This window comes from Manis pentadactyla, chromosome 9 (genome assembly GCF_030020395.1).
Source record: "Manis pentadactyla isolate mManPen7 chromosome 9, mManPen7.hap1, whole genome shotgun sequence".
Classification (NCBI taxonomy): Eukaryota; Metazoa; Chordata; class Mammalia; order Pholidota; family Manidae; genus Manis; species Manis pentadactyla.
Window position 1 is genome coordinate 102464182 of NC_080027.1, and position 20354 is coordinate 102484535.

At 37.5% G+C, this 20354-nt stretch overlaps 1 protein-coding gene across 2 annotated transcripts in view; it reads right to left on the bottom strand.

The window, feature by feature from the left end:
- The window catches only part of ANKRD45 (ankyrin repeat domain 45), a 46029-nt gene that overhangs the window by 21724 nt on the left and 3951 nt on the right, over positions 1–20354 (bottom strand). For both annotated transcript variants that reach the window (XM_036918478.2, XM_036918477.2), the window contains exons 2-3: positions 15003–15360; positions 4380–4547 (exon numbers count right to left, since the gene is read on the bottom strand). In XM_036918478.2, the coding sequence (XP_036774373.2) occupies positions 4380–4547; positions 15003–15345 (511 nt within the window). In that variant the 5' untranslated portion in view covers positions 15346–15360. The remainder of the gene's footprint in view (positions 1–4379; positions 4548–15002; positions 15361–20354) is intronic.

Consider the following 20354-nt stretch of genomic DNA (forward strand, 5'->3'; position numbering starts at 1 on the left):
TAGTAGAGCTTGAAGTTGGGGAGTGAGATCCCCCCTACTTTATTCTTCTTTCTCAGGATTGCTTTGGCTATTGGGGGTCTTTGGTGTTTCCATATGAATTTTTGAATTATTTGTTCCAGTTCATTGAAGAATGTTGCTGGTAGTTTCATAGGGATTGCATCAAATCTGTATATTGCTTTGGGCAGGATGGCCATTTTGACTATATTAATTCTTCCTAGCCATGAGCATGGGATGAGTTTCCATCTGTTAGTGTCCCCTTTAATTTCTCTTAAGAGTGACTTGTAGTTTTCAGAGTATAAGTCTTTCACTTCTTTGATTAGGTTTATTCCTAGGTATTTTATTTTTTTTGATGCAATTGTGAATGGAGTTGTTTTCCTGATTTCTCTTTCTGTTGGTTCATTGTTAGTATATAGGAAAGCCACAGATTTCTGTGTGTTGATTTTGTATCCTGCAACTTTGCTGTATTCCGATATCAGTTCTAGTAGTTTTGGGGTGGAGTCTTTAGGGTTTTTTATGTACAGTATCATGTCATCTGCAAATAGTGACAGTTTAACTTCTTCTTTACCAATCTGGATTCCTTGTATTTCTTTATTTTGTCTGATTGCCATGGCTAGGACCTCCAGTACTATGTTAAATAACAGTGGAGAGAGTGGGCATCCCTGTCTAGTTCCCGATCTCAGAGGAAATGCTTTCAGCTTCTCGCTGTTCAATATAATGTTGGCTGTCGGTTTATCATAGATGGCCTTTATTATGTTGAGGTACTTGCCCTCTATTCCCATTTTGCTGAGAGTTTTTAACATGAATGGATGTTGAACTTTGTCAAATGCTTTTTCAGCATCTATGGAGATGATCATGTGGTTTTTGTCTTTCTTTTTGTTGATGTGGTGGATGATGTTGATGGACTTTCGAATGTTGTACCATCCTTGCATCCCTGGGATGAATCCCACTTGGTCATGGTGTATGATCCTTTTGATGTATTTTTGAATTCGGTTTGCTAATATTTTGTTGAGTATTTTTGCATCTACGTTCATCAGGGATATTGATCTGTAGTTTTCTTTTTTGGTGGGGTCTTTGCCTTGTTTTGGTATTAGGGTGATGTTAGCTTCATAGAATGAGTTTGGGAGTATCCCTTCCTCCTCTATTTTTTGGAAAACTTTAAGGAGAATGGGTATTATGTCTTCCCTGTATGTCTGATAAAATTCTGAGGTAAATCCATCTGGCCTGGGGGTTTTGTTCTTTGGTAGTTTTTTGATTACCGCTTCAATTTCATTGCTGGTAATTGGTCTGTTTAGATTTTCTGTTTCTTCCTGGGTCAATCTTGGAAGGTTGTATTTTTCTAGGAAGTTGTCCATTTCTCCTAGGTTTCCCAGCTTGTTAGCATATAGGTTTTCATAGTATTCTCCAATAATTCTTTGCATTTCCGTGGGGTCCGTCGTGATTTTTCCTTTCTCGTTTCTGATACTGTTGATTTGTGTTGACTCTCTTTTCTTCTTAATAAGTCTGGCTAGAGGCTTATCTATTTTGTTTATTTTCTCGAAGAACCAGCTCTTGGTTTCATTGATTTTTGCTATTGTTTTATTCTTCTCAATTTTATTTATTTCTTCTCTGATCTTTATTATGTCCCTCTTTCTGCTGACCTTAGGCCTCATCTGTTCTTCTTTTTCCAATTTCGATAATTGTGACATTAGACCATTCATTTGGGATTGCTCTTCCTTTTTTAAATATGCTTGGATTGCTATATACTTTCCTCTTAAGACTGCTTTTGCTGTGTTCCACAGAAGTTGGGGCTTAGTGTTGTTGTTGTCATTTGTTTCCATATATTGCTGGATCTCCATTTTGATTTGGTCATTGATCCATTGATTATTTAGGAGCGTGTTGTTAAGCCTCCATGTGTTTGTGAGCCTCTTTGCTTTCTTTGTACAGTTTATTTCTAGTTTTATGCCTTTGTGGTCTGAAAAGTTGGTTGGTAGGATTTCAATCTTTTGGAATTTTCTGAGGCTCTTTTTGTGGCCTAGTATATGGTCTATTCTGGAGAATGTTCCATGTGCACTTGAGAAGAATGTATATCCCACTGCTTTTGGATGTAGAGTTCTATAGATGTCTATTAGGTCCATCTGCTCTACTGTGTTGTTCAGTGCTTCCATTTCCTTACTTATTTTCTGCCCAGTGGATCTATCCTTTGGGGTGAAGCCACCTCAGTTTTTAAAGTATGTTAATCGTATTTTCCAAACAAAAACTGGGATACTGGCCTGAAACTAGGACAAAATATTTGAGTAAGAATATCTGAAAGACCCTAGAAAAATATGCCAGAGCTATTACATACTTCCCATCAATACAAAGGAAGGGAAAAACTTTTAAAAAACAATCCTTGAAACACTAATAGATAACTCTATGGCCTTCACAAGTAATAGAAAAGAATAGTGCCTGCCCTTGGTTATTGTGGATTTTTAAGTTTATTATGATTCCACTTTCCAGACTCTTCTCCTAACTTCCTTCCTTTCTTAGCACAACTCTGCTCCCCCATTTCCATAAGTGTTTGCTCCATCCCTTCAGAGTTCTGAACTGTCAACTAATTCCTAGAACACTGCTACATATTTAAGTGGAGGACTATTGAACACTTAAAAAGTCTCCAAACCTTGAAAACCCAATAGTGGAATTTTCAGCAACATCGAGAAGACTCTTTGGGGTAGAGAGTCCTCAATCCCTTAAACTTCTCCAGTGATTCCTACTCCAATCATTAGAACAAGGAATGGAAGTGGTTTATTAAGTCTGAATTAAATGTTAAATTTTAGGTTGAGTAGGTTGGGCTCCCAACATTCCACAGGTACATTACCATGGAGCTCCAGTCCTTACAATTCAATTCCATCACTGATCTGGAAACAGAATCCTAGTTGATATATTATAGTCTTATTTTACCTTCATCACTAGGAAATGTCAGGTATAATTCCCCCAAGAAGGTAAGGATCCAGACTAAATAAATGGCTGTTAGGGAGAAAGGAACCATGGCAACTCCATACCTATAAGCCCCAAACTGTTTCTTTTCAGAAAAGTTACAGCAAAATTTGCCCCAGGATTGTATTTTTTAAGTGCCATGGGTCATTCTTCAAAACCGTATTTTAAATTATATAGTGTGAATTTCACCTACAATAACTGTTCATAGAGAGATCAATTTAATTCTTGGTTATTTGTTTTCTTTTTACTTATAGATCTAATCATGAAGTTGAAGATTATTGACATAAACATTGCCTTAGAAAACATTCAGTACAAGTGCACAATTACCTATAAAATAAACAACAAAGTGTAACTCATATTTTTCTTCCCAAATGTGCTACATTTCCTCAATTTCCATGTTTTTATTAATTATCTGAGTTCCCTTCTCATTTTACTGATAAGTGAGTTCCTTATTACTACCTAAATATCACTTTCCTCTTCCTCTTCTACATAAAACCTTTCAGTGGCTCCCAGTGCCTACATAAATCAAATGAAAGCATCTTAGCCTGGCATTTAAGGGTATGATCTGGCTGTACTAATAGCACCAGCACTTTTCAAGAGCTGATTGAAAAATGACAGGCATTGTGCTAGGGCTTTATATCATCTTATTTAATTTGTAAAACAACCCTCACATGGTAGTAACTATTACTGGCCCCCTCTTCTGGAAAATAAAACTGAGGTATAAAGAATTTCAATACCTTATCCAAGGTCACATAGGTTTCAAGTGGAAACACCAGTATTTAAACTCAAGCACTCTTATTCAGCAGCCCACGTACTTTGTTATTATTCCTCCTGCACTGTAGCCTATCTGTGCATATTTTGCTGTTTCAGTAAGGCATTCTCATCTAACCAGAAACCAGTCAAGAAAAAAGACATATGCCTTAAGTACCCCTCATGCTATAAAGGTAACTGCTATTCTGACTTCTAACACCCCAGATCAAATTTGCCTGGCAAATCATTTAAAATTATTACAACTGTTTCTACCTGGAGAATGGAATGTATTACTCAAATATGCCATTTTTTTAAACATTTAAGGTAATGCTTCATTTTGCATAGGTATCTCAGAAAATGGTCTTGAACATATATACACACACTCTTAAGAAAATTAAGAAATTGGTGAAATTGTGAAGTTGGCAAATCAACTAGCTTCCAGTATGTACAGTTTTTATTAAACACAATGTTTTAAGCCATTCACAAAATGGAAAGAAAAAAAAGCACATTTCACATATCACCAACAGTGACTGACTGTGGTTGTATCTACAAATAAAACATATTGGTAGAAGGTGAAAATGTTAACCATCTCTTTGCTTTGATGAAGACAGCCTCTAACTTATAGAAGGAAAATCCATCCATTAGTCGGCTTGCTACTATTCTGTGAGCTTCCTTACCTGCCCAGTCCAGGAATTCAATACACTCACTCTGGGAATACCGAGCAGCAACATCTCGAGCTCTTTCTTGCCGGAAGTTCAGAGCTTCTATATCAACATCTAATTCCACGAGTGTCTTCAGAATTTGTAAGCGACCCCAGGCTGCAGCACAGTGCAAGAGTGTATAACCTAACAAATAGAAGGAAGATGGCCAGGTCAACTGACTACGTTGTTTCAGGCTATTACAGACTAAGATCATAACAGCAATCAAGCACTGAATGATTACCATGGGTCAGGCACTACTCTAAGTGCTTTACACATAGCAAACTCATTTAGTTCATAAAAAACCCTGAGGCCAGAATTCTTATAATCCCCATTTTACAGACAAGGAAACTGAAGTCCAGAGAAGGTAAGAAACTTGCCCAACGAGCACAGCCAGTAAATGATGGATCCAAGATACCAACACAGGCAGTCTGAAGCGAGGAAACTAGTTGCAGTCATGTTACAGTCTCCAAAAATTGGGGTTTTATCCTTATAAGCTACACTGGCCTTGAGCTCTTCACCATCTTCTAAGGAAGATGGCAATCTCCCTAGAAGTCATCTATTTTGGAATACAATTAGACTCATGACTTTAGTCCAAGTAATCTAATTACTCTAGCATTATTGCTAACACAATCATACAAATTACTACACATGCATATCCCTTTGGTTTGGAAATTAATCATTTGAATTAAAACTGAAATTGTAACCTATCAAATCAGAGAGCTATTTTTTTAGGCTTACCAAGGTGACTACCATGAGATATAATTGTAAAGGTGGAAAACAGGAGTTAGCTTTAAATTTTTTTCAGACTGGTTTAAAAAAATCAAGTCAGAAGTTCACTGTTGCAACTTACCCACACAGATATATTTATGACTCACTTAACAGGCCAAAGAGGCATGCAGTGCTGCTACAAAAGATGAGTAGATGTATGAACTAGCATGTACTGAGTCTACTGACTACTAGGCACTTAATGCACTACCACTTCATTTAATCCTCCCAATAACCCTATGCTGTGGGTATTATTAGCTCCATTAAAGGACACAGAGGAAAGTGAAAGTCAGAGAGACTATACCTTGCTCAAGGCCACACTGGGAGTAAGGAGCCAAAGGGAAAGCCAGGTCTGTTGCCAAATAAAGAGTTTATAAGGGGCAGAAAACAGCACCCAAATGGGTGCCACTGGCTACAGTAGGGAAAGAGAGTAACCCACTCCACTTCCTTTCAAAAACCTCTGCCTTGGCTCCCTATTATGCCACATTCCACAGTCCTGGGTCTGTCTTAGACCAAGTTGTAAACTTATCTTTGTCTTGAGGATATCATAACCAGAAGGGATAATACAGGGTTAGAAGGAATCAAAAGCAGCATGAAGTGAACCACTCCAGGATCAGTCAAAATTCACATATCTTCCCCTCTAAGGCCCAACTTTTTAACTGTACAACAAGGGAAAATTTTTCAATATGCCAAGAAATAGAGACTGGCCCAAGAATTTATTGTGCCTTTACCCCCTACAAGATGGCATCAAGATACCACTGTTGTTCCTGCCTTCTGCCTTAAGATGGAAGTTGTCAATCAGCTGAATGGTCCAGGGAGGGGGTACCTACAGATGTACTGAGTCTACTGACTACTAGGCACTTAATGCACTACCACTTCATTTAATCCTCCCAATAACCCTATGCTGTGGGTATTATTAGCAGATAATACACTGCTAACAGGAGCAGGTCATTCAGATGAGATGTTGTGGCTCTTGACATTGCCATTGCATTTCTCAGGCTGAAGTTTCAGACCAACAGTAACATCTATTTTTCCCCTATTTTTTAATATACACAATTTAAAAACAAGAAAATGACATTTCTAAGCAGAGAGGCGTTTACCAAGGAATTTATAATCTTACATGCTTTTTCCCTTGTTGTAGATTATCTGTTTCTTAGAAAGAAACACACTTATCCTTGTAGTACATTAACCCCATTGCCTTCCCACGAGAAGAAAAGCATTTAAATAAGACAATTTTAAAAGCATCCAGACAAGAAGGGGACTTTCCTAAAGTTCTCCCATCTTGTTGTCCATGAGTGCTGGATCTCAGGAGCAGGATACAGAAGTCTACACATCAGAAATCCCAGCAGAAAGAAAGGGACATAAATGGAACTAGGAAGGACTGGGGTTGATTCTAAGAAGAAAATAATCTCTTTCTGGGAAACTACTAGTTCTTAAATACAGAGAAAGTCAATTGAGCAGGTAGTCCAGAGTAAGGCAGAAGACCAGACAGAAGAAATGAAATATTTTCCTCTACACAGGCACTCTTCCATGCACTTCACAAGTATCAACTCATTTGATCCTCACTATAATCCTATGAATTGGGCACTAGTATTGTTCTCATTTATAGATAAGGAAACAAAAACACAGAGAAGATAAGTACTTTTCTCAACTTTGCTGTAAATTAATGAAGGTCAATGAGGAGGTCAAGATCTAAGAACTGATAGTCAAGAACAAAAGGCTATATGGAGCAAAATACTCACCTATCTAGAACATTTCCTACAATCTGGCTACCACCAGTTGTACAAGACTCTGATTTCTCCAAATCATGTTGTTTCATGCCTCTAATACACTGGGGTTTTTTTTCTGCTGACACAGTAATTACAGTAGTGGAATAAAATCATAGCAATGTCAGGGGCGGAGCCAAGATGGCAGTGTGAGTAGAGCAGCGGAAATCTCCTCCCCAAACTACATATATTTTTGAAAATACAACAAATACAACTATTCCTAAAAGAGAGACCAGAAGACACAGGACAACAGCCAAATTACATCTACACCTGCGAGAACCCAGCACTTTGCGAAGGGGGTAAGATACAAGCTGCAACCGGCGGGACCCAAGTACCCCCCACTCCAGCTCCCAGCGGGAGGAGAGGAGTCGGGGCGGGGCGGGAGAGGGAGCCTACAACTGCTAATCACCCAGCCCTAGCCATCTGCACAGTGCATGGTGTGTTGGATACTAGGGAAACAGGACGGTTGAGGGGGTCACCGCAGCCAGCGCCCCTGGGACAAAAGAAAAGCGAGTGCCCTTTGAAAATCTTAAAGGGACAGGGGCCTTACAGCTGGACAGAAGCGCCCTGGTGCAATCCGCCCAGTAACTGGAAATCCCAGGGAACTCCAGGTGCCCCAAACCCCTGGGTGGCAGTCCAGCTCAGATGTCCCTCCCGCCCATTCCCCCTCGGGCACCACTCTGCCATAGCAGCACCAACCATAGCCACAGCAACTGGGCAGAGCTTCTTCCACAGCTGCCAGGCAAGAATCAGACTCCCCGTCTGCGCACAGCTGCCCAGCACAAGCCGCTAGGGGTCACTGTTCTCCTAGAAGAGGAAGGTCACAAACTAGCAAGGAGGGACATTCTCCCAGCCTACACACAACGCCAGCTCCCCACAACTACCTCTATCACCATGAAAAGGCAGAAGAATTTGATCCAGACCAAAATCACAGAGTCAACCTCAGAGAACGAGATAGACCTAACCAATCTTCCTGAAAAAGAATTCAAAATAAAGGTCATAACCATGCTGATGGATCTTCAGAGAAATATGCAAGAGCTAAGGGATGAAATCCAGAAGGAGATTACAGAAATGAAACAGACTCTGGAAGGACTTAAGAGCAGACAGGATGAGGTGCAAAGGGCCATTAATGGAATAGAAATCAGAGAACAGGAACACAGAGAAGCTGACGCAGAGAGAGATAAAAGGATCTCAAGGAATGAAACAATATTAAGAGAACTGTGTGACCAATCCAAAATGAACAATATCCATATTATAAGGGTACCAGAAGAAGAAGAGAGAGAAAAAGGGATAGAAAGTGTATTCAAAGAAATAATTGCTGAAAACTTCCCCAAACTGGGGAGGAAATAATCAATCAGACCACGGAAGTACACAGAACTCCCAACAGAAAGGACCCAAGAAGGACAACACCAAGACACATAATAATTAAAATGGCAAAGATCAAGGACAAGGACAGAGTATTTAAGGCAGCTAGAGAGAGGAAAAAGGTCACCTACCAAGGAAAACCCTTCAGGCTATCACCAGACTTCTCAACAGAAACCTTACAGGCCAGAAGAGAATGGCATGATATACTGAATACAGTGAAACAGAAGGGCCTTGAACCAAGAATACTGCATCCAGCACGAATACCATTTAAATATGAAGGAGGGATTAAACAATTGCCAGACAAGCAAAAGTTGACGGAATTTGCCTCCCACAAACCACCTCTACAGGGTATTTTAGAGGGACTGCTCTAGATGGGAGCACTCCTAAGACTAAATAGATGTTACCAGAGAAAATAAAATCACATCAAAGAAAGCAGACCAACCAAATACTAACTAAAGGCAAAAAATAAAATCAACTACTCACAAAGGAAACACAAAAGAGCACAGAATAAAACAACCAACATATAAAGAATGGAGGAGGAGGAATAAGAAGGGAGAGAAATAAAGAATCACTGGACAGTGTTAATAATAGCTCAATAAGTGAGTTAAGTTAGACAGTAAGATACTAAAGAAGCTAACCTTGAACCTTTGGTATCCACAAATCTAAAGCCTGCAATGGTAATAAGTATATAATCACCCTAAGTGTAAACGGACTGAATGCACCAATTAAAAGACACAGAGTGATACAATGGATAACAAAGCTAGACCCATCTATATGCTGCTTACAAGAGACTCACCTCAAACCCAAAGATATGCACAGACTAAAAGTCAAGGGATGGAAAAAGATAGTTCATGCAAACAACAGGGAGAAAAAAGCAGGAGTTGCAGTACTAGTATCAGACAAAATAGACTTCAAATCAAAGAAAGTAACAAGAGATAAAGAAGGACATTACAAAATGATAAAGGGGTCAGTCCAACAAGAGGGTATAACCATTATAAATATATATGCACCCAAACAGGAGCACCAGCGTATGTGAAACAAATACTAACAGAACTAAAGGAGGAAATAGAATGCAATGCATTCATTTTAGGACACTTCAACACACCACTCATCCCAAAGGATAGATCCACCAGACAGAAAATAAGTAAGGACACAGAGGCACTGAACAACACACTAGAATAGATTGATCTAATAGACATCTATAGAACTCTACATCCAAAAGCAACAGTATACACATTCTTCTCAAGTGCACATGAAACATTCTCCAGAATACACCACATACTAGGCCACAAAAAGAGCCTCAGTAAATTCAAAAAGATTGAAATTCTACCAACCAACTTCTCAGACCACAGAGGTATAAAACTACAAAGAAAGCAAAAAGGTCCACAAACACATGGAGGCTTAGGAACATGCTCCTAAATAATCAATAAATCAATGACCAAATTAAAATAGAGATCAAGCAATATATGGAAACAAATGACAACAACAACACAAAGCCCCAACTTCTATAGGACACAGCAAAAGCTGTCTTAAGAGGAAAGTATATAGCAATCCAGGCTTACCTAAAAAAGGAAGAACAATCCCAAATGAATAGTCTAATGTCACAATTACCGAAATTGGGAAAAGAAGAACAAATGAGGCCTAAAGTCAGCAGAAGGAGGGACATAATAAAGATCAGAGAAGAAATAAATAAAATTGAGAAGAATAAAACAAAATAAAAAATCAACGAAACCAAGAGCTGGTTCTTTGAGAAAATAAACAAAATAGATAAACCTCTAGCCAAACTTACTAAGAGAAAAAGAGAATGAACACACATCAACAGAATCAGAAACAAGAACGGAAATATCATGACAGACCCCACAGAAATACAAAGAATTATTAGAGAATACTGTGAAAACCTATATGCTAACAAGTTGAAAAACCTAGAAGAAATGAACAACTTCCTAGAAAAATACAACCTTCCAAGACTGACCAAGGAAGAAACAGAAAATCTAAACAGACCAATTACCAGCAACGAAATTGAAGCGGTACTTAAAAAACTAACCAAGAGCAAAACCCCCGGACCAGATAGATTTACCTCGGAATTTTATTAGACATACAGAGAAGACATAATACCCATTCTCCTTAAAGTTTTCCAAAAAATAGAAGAGGAGGGAATACTCCCAAACTCATTCTATGAAGCCAACATTACCCTAATACCAAAATCAGGCAAAGACCCCACCAAAAAAGAAAATTACAGACCAATATCCCTGATGAACATAGATGCAAAAATACTCAACAAAATATTAGCAAACCGAATTCAAAAATACATCAAGAAGATCATACACCATGACCAAGTGCGATTCATCTCAGAGATGCAAGGATGGTACAACATTCGAAAATCCATCAACATCACCCACCACATAAACAAAAAGAAGGACAAAAACCACATGATCATCTCCATAGACGCTGAAAAAGCATTCGACAAAATTCAACATCCATTCATGATAAAAACTCTCAACAAAATGGGTATAGAGGGCAAGTACCTCAACATAATAAAGGACATATATGATAAATCCACAGCCAACATCATACTAAAAAGCAAGAAGCTGAAAGCTTTTCCTCTAAGATAGGGAACAAGACAGGAATGCCCACTCTCCCCACTGTTATTCAACATAGTACTGGAGGTCCTAGCCATGGCAATTAGACAAAGCAAAGAAATACAAGGAATCCAGATTGGCAAAGAAGAAGTCAAACTGTCACTATTTGCAGATGACATGATATTGTACATAAAAAACCCTAAAGACTCCACTCCAAAACTACTAGAACTGATATCGAAATTCAGCAAAGTTGCAGGATACAAAATTAATACACAGAAATCTGTGGCTTTCCTATACACTAACAATGAACTAACAGAAAGAGAAATCAGGAAAACAATTCTATTCACAATTGCATCAAAAAGAATAAAGTATCTAGGAATATACCTAACCAAGGAGGTGAAAGACCTATACCCTGAAAACTACAAGACACTCTTAAGAGAAATTGAAGAGGACACTAACAAATGGAAACTCATCCCATGCTCTCGGCTAGGAAGCATGGTCAAAATGGCCATCCTGCCCAAAGCAATCTACAGATTTGATGCAATCCCTATCAAATTACCAACAGCATTCCTCAACGAACTGAACAAATAGTTCAAAAACTCATATGGAACCACGTAAGACCCCAAATAGCCAAAGTAATCCTGAGAAAGAAGAATAAAGTGGGGGGGATATTGCTCCCCAACTTCAAGCTCTACTACAAAGCCACAGTAATCAAGACAATTGGTACTGGCACGAGAACAGAGTCACAGACCAGTGGAACAGAAAAGAGTCTCCAGACATTAACCCAAACATATATGGTCAATTAATATATGATAAACGAGCCATGGACATACAATGGGGAAATGACAGTCTCTTCAACAGATGGTGCTGGCAAAACTGGACAGCTACATGTAAGAGAATGAAACTGGCTCATTGTCTAACCCCATACACAAAAGTAAATTTGAAATGGATCAAAGACCTGAATGTAAGTCATGAAACCATAAAACTCTTAGAAAAAAACACAGGCAAAGATCTCTTGGACATAAACATGAGCAACTTCTTCATAAACATATCTCCCCAGGCAAGGGAAACAAAAACAAAAATGAACAAGTGGGACTATATCAAGCTGAAAAGCTTCTTTACAGCAAAGGACACCATCAATAGAACAAAAAGGCATCCTACAGTATGGGAGAATATATTCATAAATGGCTCATCTGATAAAGGGCTGACATCCAAAATACATATAGAGCTCATGCACCTCAACAAACAAAAAGCAAACAATCCAATTAAAAAATGGGCAGCAGAGCTGAACAGACAGTTCTCCAAAGAAGAAATTCACATGGCCAACAGACACATGAAAAGATGCTCCACATCACTAGTCATCAGAGAAATGCAAATTAAAACCACAATGAGATATCACCTCACACTAGTAAGGATTGCCACCATCCAAAGGACAAACAACAGCAAATGTTGGAGGGGTTGTGGAGAAAGGGGAACCCTCCTACACTGTTGGTGGGAATGTAAATTTGTTCAACCATTGTGGAAAGCAGTATGGAGGTTTCTCAAAAAGCTCAAAATAGAAATACCATTTGACCCAGGAATTCCACTTCTAGGAATTTACCCTAAGAATGCAGGAGCCCAGTTTGAAAAAAGACAGATGCACCCCTATGTTTATCGCAGCACTATTTACAATGGCCAAGAAATGGAAGCAACCTAAGTGTCCATCAGTAGATGAATGGATAAGGAAGGTGTGGTACATATACACAATGGAATATTATTCAGCCATAAGAAGAAAAAAAATCCTACCATTTGCAACAACATGGATGGAGCTAGAGGGTATTATGCTCAGTGAAATAAGCCAGGCAAAGAAAGACAAGTACCAAATGATTTCATTCATATGTGGAGTATAAGAACAAAGAAAAAACTGGAGGAACAAAACAGCAGCAGAATCACAGAACCCAAGAATGGACTAACAGTTACCAAAGGGAAAGGGACTGGGTAGGATGGGTGGGAAGGGAGCAACAAGGTGGGGGGAGAAAGGGGCACTATGATTAGCATGTATAATGTGGCAGGAGGCATGAGGAGGGCTGTGCAACACAAAGACAAGTAGTGACTCTACAGCATCTTACTATGCTGATGGACAATGACTGTAATGGGGTTTGTTGGGGGGACTTGGTGAAGGGGGGAGCCTAGTAAACATAATGTTCCTCATGTAATTGTAGATTAATGATACCAAAATTTTAAAAAAATGATGAATAGAAGCCATGAGAGTGAACATCACAGTCTTGTTTCTGACTTTAAAGAGTTTTCTAAAGATTCAATAGTAGTAAGTTTACTTCAGATTTTTTATTGAAAGTCTTAAGGAAAGTTTCTTATATTCCTATTTCCTAAGAGCTTTCATCATGAATGAGTGCTACATTTTTTTAAGATTTTTCTACATTTGTTAAGATAATCATGTGGTTTTGTTCATTTAATCTTTTAATGTAACAAAGTATACTAATATTTTTTCTAATGTTCAAACCATCCTCCCATTAATGGGATAAACCCAAGCTAGTCCAATTAACTTTTTAATACACAATCTTAGATTTAATTTGTTAATATTTTATATAAGATATTTGCATCTATGTAATTAAATGAGTTTCTAATTTCCTTTCTAGTACTTCCCTTATGCAGTTTTGCTATAAAAGTTATATCACTCATAAAACATGTTAACCAATTTTCCAACTTATACATTTGTATAAGCTAGAGAGTCCTTTTCCCTAAAAATGTGGTAAACCTTACCTCTTAAAATATTTGAGTCTGGAATTAGGTGGGGGTTGAGGAGGAGGCAGATTTTGATTACCTATTCAATTTTTTTAAATAAGCATTGATTTGGTCAAGAGTTCTATTTGTTTCTTGAGTCAACTTTGGTAATTTATATTTTATTTGAAAATTATCCATTTCATCCAAGTTTTCAAATGTATTGTCATGAATTTGTTTATAATATTTTCTAATGATTTTTTTAATCTTAGTTCTTGTGTGAATGCTCCCATTAAAAAATTCAAAATATTATTTGTGCTCTCTCTCTGATACCATCAAATATTGAAAATTATCAAATCTTATAAATGTTATCAAAGGTTTTTCAACTCTCTGTCTTCTTCACTTAATCATATTTTGACTTGTTGATTCTCCCTATTACTTTGTTATTTTCAATGTCATCATTTTACTCTATTATTTCTTTTCTTCTACTCCGTGTGGATCACTCAGTTGTTTTTCTAAGTCTTTGAGTTAGATGCTTTGCTTCCTGGTTTTCAATGTTTCCTATATTCTAATACATGCATTAAACTAGAATTTAAATTACTTTATTCCACAGGTACTGACATATAGTAATCCTGTTGCCATTGAAATATTTCATCATTTCTATTATATTTTCTGTGACCAACAGATGATTTAAAGAATATTTTTGCTTCCAAATTTATAAGAGATTTTCAGTTATGTTTTTGTTACTATTTTCTAATTTTATTTTATTGTGGTCAGACACCAAACACTGCAAACCAAAGATTCTTTGATATTTGTTAAGATTTCCCTTAACGGCCTAACATGTGGTCAATTTTTTAAAATGTTCCATGTGAGCATGAAGAAAATACGTATTCCCTATTTGCTAGAGATCATTATTTTATTTTCTACAGTGACCATGTATTGTATTTGTAACCTGAAAAGACAAATGATTGAATTAAAAGTATAGATAATTACTAAAACCAGTAACTCTTCAAAGGAAAGAGATAATAATATTAATTATTTTCTGTATATCAACTTATTATGTGCCAAGTACTGTGATAAGATATTTATATTTATTATTTTACTTAATCCTCATTAACACCCTATAAGGAAAACACAATTATTATCCCCACTTCATAGATGAAGAAACAGACACAAAAAGAATAGGTAATTTACCCAATTCACACAGCTAATAATAGTGAAGTCTGTGTTCTTAACTATTATGCTATATTATAGCAACATGTACATGCACACATACATTCATCTTTGTATACATATATAATAAATGCAAAATATAAAGCAGGCACATCAAATTTACCCAACTTTAAAGATAGTGCATACCATCATTAGATAATCACAATACTGATAAGAGAGAAAAGAAAAAATACCTCTAGTGGTTTTCTCATTCAGATTTACACCATATTTAGCCAAAGCTCTGATCACATCACTTTGCCCAGCCATGCAAGCCGCATACAACAAATTTCTCCCAATGATGTCTTCTTCCAAGAGTAGCTGCATGGCCTGCTCACGATGAAGGTTCTCACGGTCCTCAAAGATCTTCTGCAAGCCTTCTACATCCCCGGAGAGAGCCAGCCGTACAAAGGGATTGACGGTACCTGTTCCCTCTGGTGCTTTGGTGTCGTCTTCTTCTTCAACATCTTCTTCTTCTTGCTGTGAGAAAAATGCTGAGTTTTCTGAACTCTCTGACTCCACGGGTCCTTCTGACTCCATTAACTCCAAAAATACCTAGGACCAAAAAAAGCAATAGATATCTATCCAAACAAATCAGTATTTGTTTCTTGACCAGTGAACTGGTAATACAGTTGGGGTGAAAATGCTTAACTGTTTGAAAATGATTATAAAGTTATAAAATAATTAGAAATACTTCATCCATTCAATCAATAAAGTTTATTATACACCTACTATAAGTCAATACAGTGACTAAATATATACCAAAAGGCTGAATGTGAGATATAAACAGTAAATTCAACAAGAATAGGAGAAAAAAAAGAGACCAATGTGGGTTAGATTCATTAGGAAAAGATTGAAAGAGAAAGTCAAAGAGACTCACCTGCATAAACAAGGGTCCATGTTGGGGAGAAGTGAGAAATACTGGATCATTAGAGCCAGATTATTAAGACCTTAAAATTTAGGCACTGATGTTTAGACAGAATTCATTCACTCAGTAATGCTTACTGAAAGCTTACTATTATAATGAGTGCTATGTAGGCACTATGTAAAGTACAAAGATGCATGAAATTTACTTCCTGCCCTCCACAACTTACTATCTCAAAGGAGAAAATATGACATATACAAAATAAGTGTAATAAAAGGTGACAAGTGCTACATATCATAAGAGATGAAGTGCTGTGGGCATTTAGAAGGGATGACATTAATTCCAGGTAGAATTAACCAAGGAAATCTTAATAATGCTCAGTCTGGTGGAAGATATACTAAATTGGCAATAATTCAGAGAAGAGTAGCATGGTCCTCTCTTATGTACCAGAAAGTAGCATCATTGATCATAACAGCAAAAATCCTGGGCAGGAAAAAAAAACAATGCCCCAGAACAGGAGCCTAGACTGTGGCATACTTACACACAAGATTATACAGTAATTAAAATGAACACATTACAATGGCTCCCCACGTGGTAGGCAGCTTCTGAGATGGCTCCTCCCTCCTGGTGTTCACACCCTTGTGTGACTCTCTCCCCTTGCATACAGGCTAGACACAGTGACCTTCTTGTAATGAAGAGAAAAGAGCAACAGCAATGGGATGTCACTTCCATAGATTGGATACAACAGACTGTGACTGGTCTTGCTGGATTCTGTCCCTGGCTCTTCGCACACACTATGACAAAGAGGACCACCCATTAAGGAAGACAGGGCAGCCTCTGGCCAACAGTCAGTAAGGAACCAAGGCCTTCAGTCCATTAGCCTCTGAAGAAGTTCATTCTGCCAACAACCACTGAGTGTGGAAGTGGATCTGCCCCAACTGAACCCTGAGATGAGTGTGGCACCAGGCAACACCTTGACCGCAGCCTCATAAAAGACCCTGAAATTAAAGATCTAGCTAAGCTGTGTCATGATTCCTGACCCAGATAAATGGGAGATAATGTGTGCTATTTTAAGCTACCAAATTTGGGGGTAATGTGTTACAGAGCATAAATGAGGCACACAATAACATGAATTAATCTTAGCAAAATAATATTAAACTTAAGAAAACCCAAAAGACTATATCAAGATATATTTCTGTAAAGTTCAAAGCAACTAGACACAGTAACACTATTTTAAAAAGAAGAAAAGGAAGATTGAACATTAGATTCAGGATAGTGTTTGTAGGAACAGGGAGAGGAAAGATTTGGGAGAGGTAAAAAATCATATATTTAGTAAAGAATATGATATTTAAGCTGGGCCATGAAGAACGGGCAAGATTTGGTCAATGCAGAAGTCAGAAAGAAGAGAAATCTATTTAGACAGAATAACATCTCTATCTAAGAGGCCTACATTAATCTCTACTTTTACTAAATGTGTATAACACTTATAAGCTATTGAAGTTAGGACTTCTTTGATTGCAAATAATAGAAAAATAATATGATTGACTTTTAAAAGTAGGAGCTTGTTTTCTTACATAACAAGAAATACAAAGGTGGAGATAGTTCAGCAGCTCAAAAAATACCAATCCAAGCTGTTTCTATCCTTCTTTTTGTCATAATGTGTAAGACTTTCATCTTTCATCATGACTATCAGCTCATGGTGACAAGATGGCTGTCATAATTCCTGGCATCATATCTGCATTCATGGCAGAAAAAAGGGAGAACTCCCAGAGAATACTAGTGGCATCCATCCCTTTTAAGAGGAAAGCAAAATCTTTCCTAACAAGTCCCTGCAAACTTCCAGTTATATCTCAAAGGCCAGATTGTGCTCCTATATTTAAGAAAAGAAAAAAAAAAAGCAAGGACCTTGATTCTCCTGCCTCTGTAATAGAAGCAAGCAAGGTAGAAGGTAGTTGGGGAGTTCGGAGTGGGAACTGAGGTAGCCAATCAACCAAAATTTTTTTTTGTATCATTAATATACAATTATATGAGGAACATTATGTTTACTAGACTCGCCCCAACACCAAGTTCCCCCCACATTCCCCATTGCAGTCATTGTCCATCAGCGTACTAAGATGTTGTAGAATCACTACTTGTCTTCTCTGTGTTGTACATCCCTCGCCATGCTCCACCACCACATGATACATGCTAATCATAATGCCCCATTTCTTTTTTCCCTACCTTATCCCTGCCTTCCCACCCATCCTCCTCAGTCCCTTTCCCTTTGGTAACTGTTAGTCCATTCTTGGGTTCTGTGAGTCTGCTGCTGTTTTGCTCCTTCAGTTTTTCCTTTGTTCTTATACTCCACAGATGAATGAAATCATTTGATACTTGTCTTTCTCCGCCTGGCTTATTTCACTGAGCATAATACCCTCTAGCTCCAACCATGTTGTTGCAAATGGATAGATTTATTTTCTTCTTATGGCTGAATAATATTCCATTGTGTATATGTACCACATCTTCTTTATCCATTCACCTATTGATGGACACTTAGGTTGCTTCCATTTCTTGGCTATTGTAAATAGTGCTGTGATAAACATAGGGGTGCATTTGTCTTTTTCAAACTGGGCTGCTGCATTCTTAGGGTATTTCCTGGGTCAAATGGTATTTCTATTTTTAATTTTTTGAGGAACCTCCATACTGCTTTCCACAACGGTTGAACTAGTTTACATTCCCACCAGCAATGTAGGAGGGTTTCCCTTTCTCCACATCCTCACCAACATTGTTGTTCTTTGTCTTTTGGATGGTGGTGATCCTTACTAGTGTGAGATGATATCTCATTGTGGTTTTAATTTGCATTTCTCTGATTTGGTCCAAATTTTATCTTTGAGATTGTTTCATTCATTTCCTTCATTTTACAAAATAAATATAGAGGAAATTTATAATCCTTTTGAGTGCCTGGCATCCAGCTCTGTACCCTCCCAACACACACACACACACAAACACACATACACTCCCAGTCTCCGTTTTTGAGAATTCTAACGTAATATCAAGCTAACTTTCCACTACAGAAGTCAAAGAGGCAAGATCCTCCTCCTCTCCGTCCCAGCACACACTTGGGGGCAGACACATAATTTAAGCACAGCCAATCAGCTGCTCAATCCCAGGATCTTGACCCTTTTGTTGTTGTTTTTAATCTCTGAATTACCTTTTTTTATGGACATATAACATTGTCTTCATTTAAGGTGTACAACATAATGATCTGATGTATGTATATTTTGCAAAATGATCACCACAGTAAGTTCAGGTAAAATCCATCACTTCACACAGTTAAGCAAAAATTTTTTTCTTATGAAGAAAACTTTTAAGATCTAATCTCTTAATAACTTTCAAATACAATACAGTATTGTATTCAATACGATATTGTTAACTATAGTAACCACATTGTACAATACATCCCCAGAATCTATTTATCTTATAAATGGAAGTTGGGACCTTCTGACCACCTTCACCCATTTCACCTGCCCCCACCCCCTGCCTCTGACAACCACCAATCTGTTTTCTGTATCAAAGTTCAGTTTTTTAGCTTCTATATATAAACGACCAGGATCTTGGCTCTTGAACAAGGGACACGAGGACATGAGGCTAGTTGAAGGTCATTCATTACAAGTAACAGCAGCAGTATATTGATCAAACTTCCTGCTATGAGAACATGCTGTGGTTCTTGTGCTCTAACCTTCCAGAGCTCCCTTGGGACCTGCTCATTTCCAGCCTCCTGATGATTGTGTGGGTCCCAGATATAGCACTAATGGTTGTCTTCCCCAAAATCTAATCTCCCCTTCTGTAGGAACAGAATCCCATTCTCTTTTCCTTTAACCACACTTTTTTTTAAGCCAATATTTATGTTGGAATAAGATTATTTCCCAGTCTCTGTTACAACATGGTGTAGCCTTATGTCCAAGAAGCAGACAATAAGATGTAGATACATAGCATGCGACTTCTAGGAAAGCATAGTTCCTTCTCACTATTTGCAAGCAGGATGACTAGAGCATGCACAGCAAATTTAGACCATGAAGTAGATGTCCTATCCAAATATTTATACATTATTTTATATATTGTTTATATTGTGTTATATACTGTATGTATATTATTTCTATTACAGTATATAGTACATATTAGTTTATGATCTCATTTTAATTATATATATGTAAATATATATAACATCTATTAATAGAATAACCAAAAAACTTATTGTTCAGTAATAATAGACACGTTTGTCCTGGATATATTGCATATATGGGTATATTTGCATAGATATAATTAAGCAAAATACTATTTATCCTTATTACATGTAACATACTGATGTTTTTACTCCCATTCTATTTTTAAGGGCTAAGTGCCACCCACTAAACTGATTTCATGACCCATTAATGGGTTGCAATACACACTGTGAAAAAACATTAGTCTTGAATATCCAATATGGAGACTATACCAGGAAATCAACATGAGAGAATCTAGCAGAAATTAGACAGCATGCGCTTACGGTTAATAGCTTGGGTGACATATGTCCCAATGTTATCAGGACAGTTCGTTACATCTGTTCCTGTGGTGTTATGTTTAATAGCATCCTCTTTCACTCTCAAAAGTGCCTATTACTACTACACAAATTATTTTGTCAGTCTGTTAATAATGTTATGACCTTCTG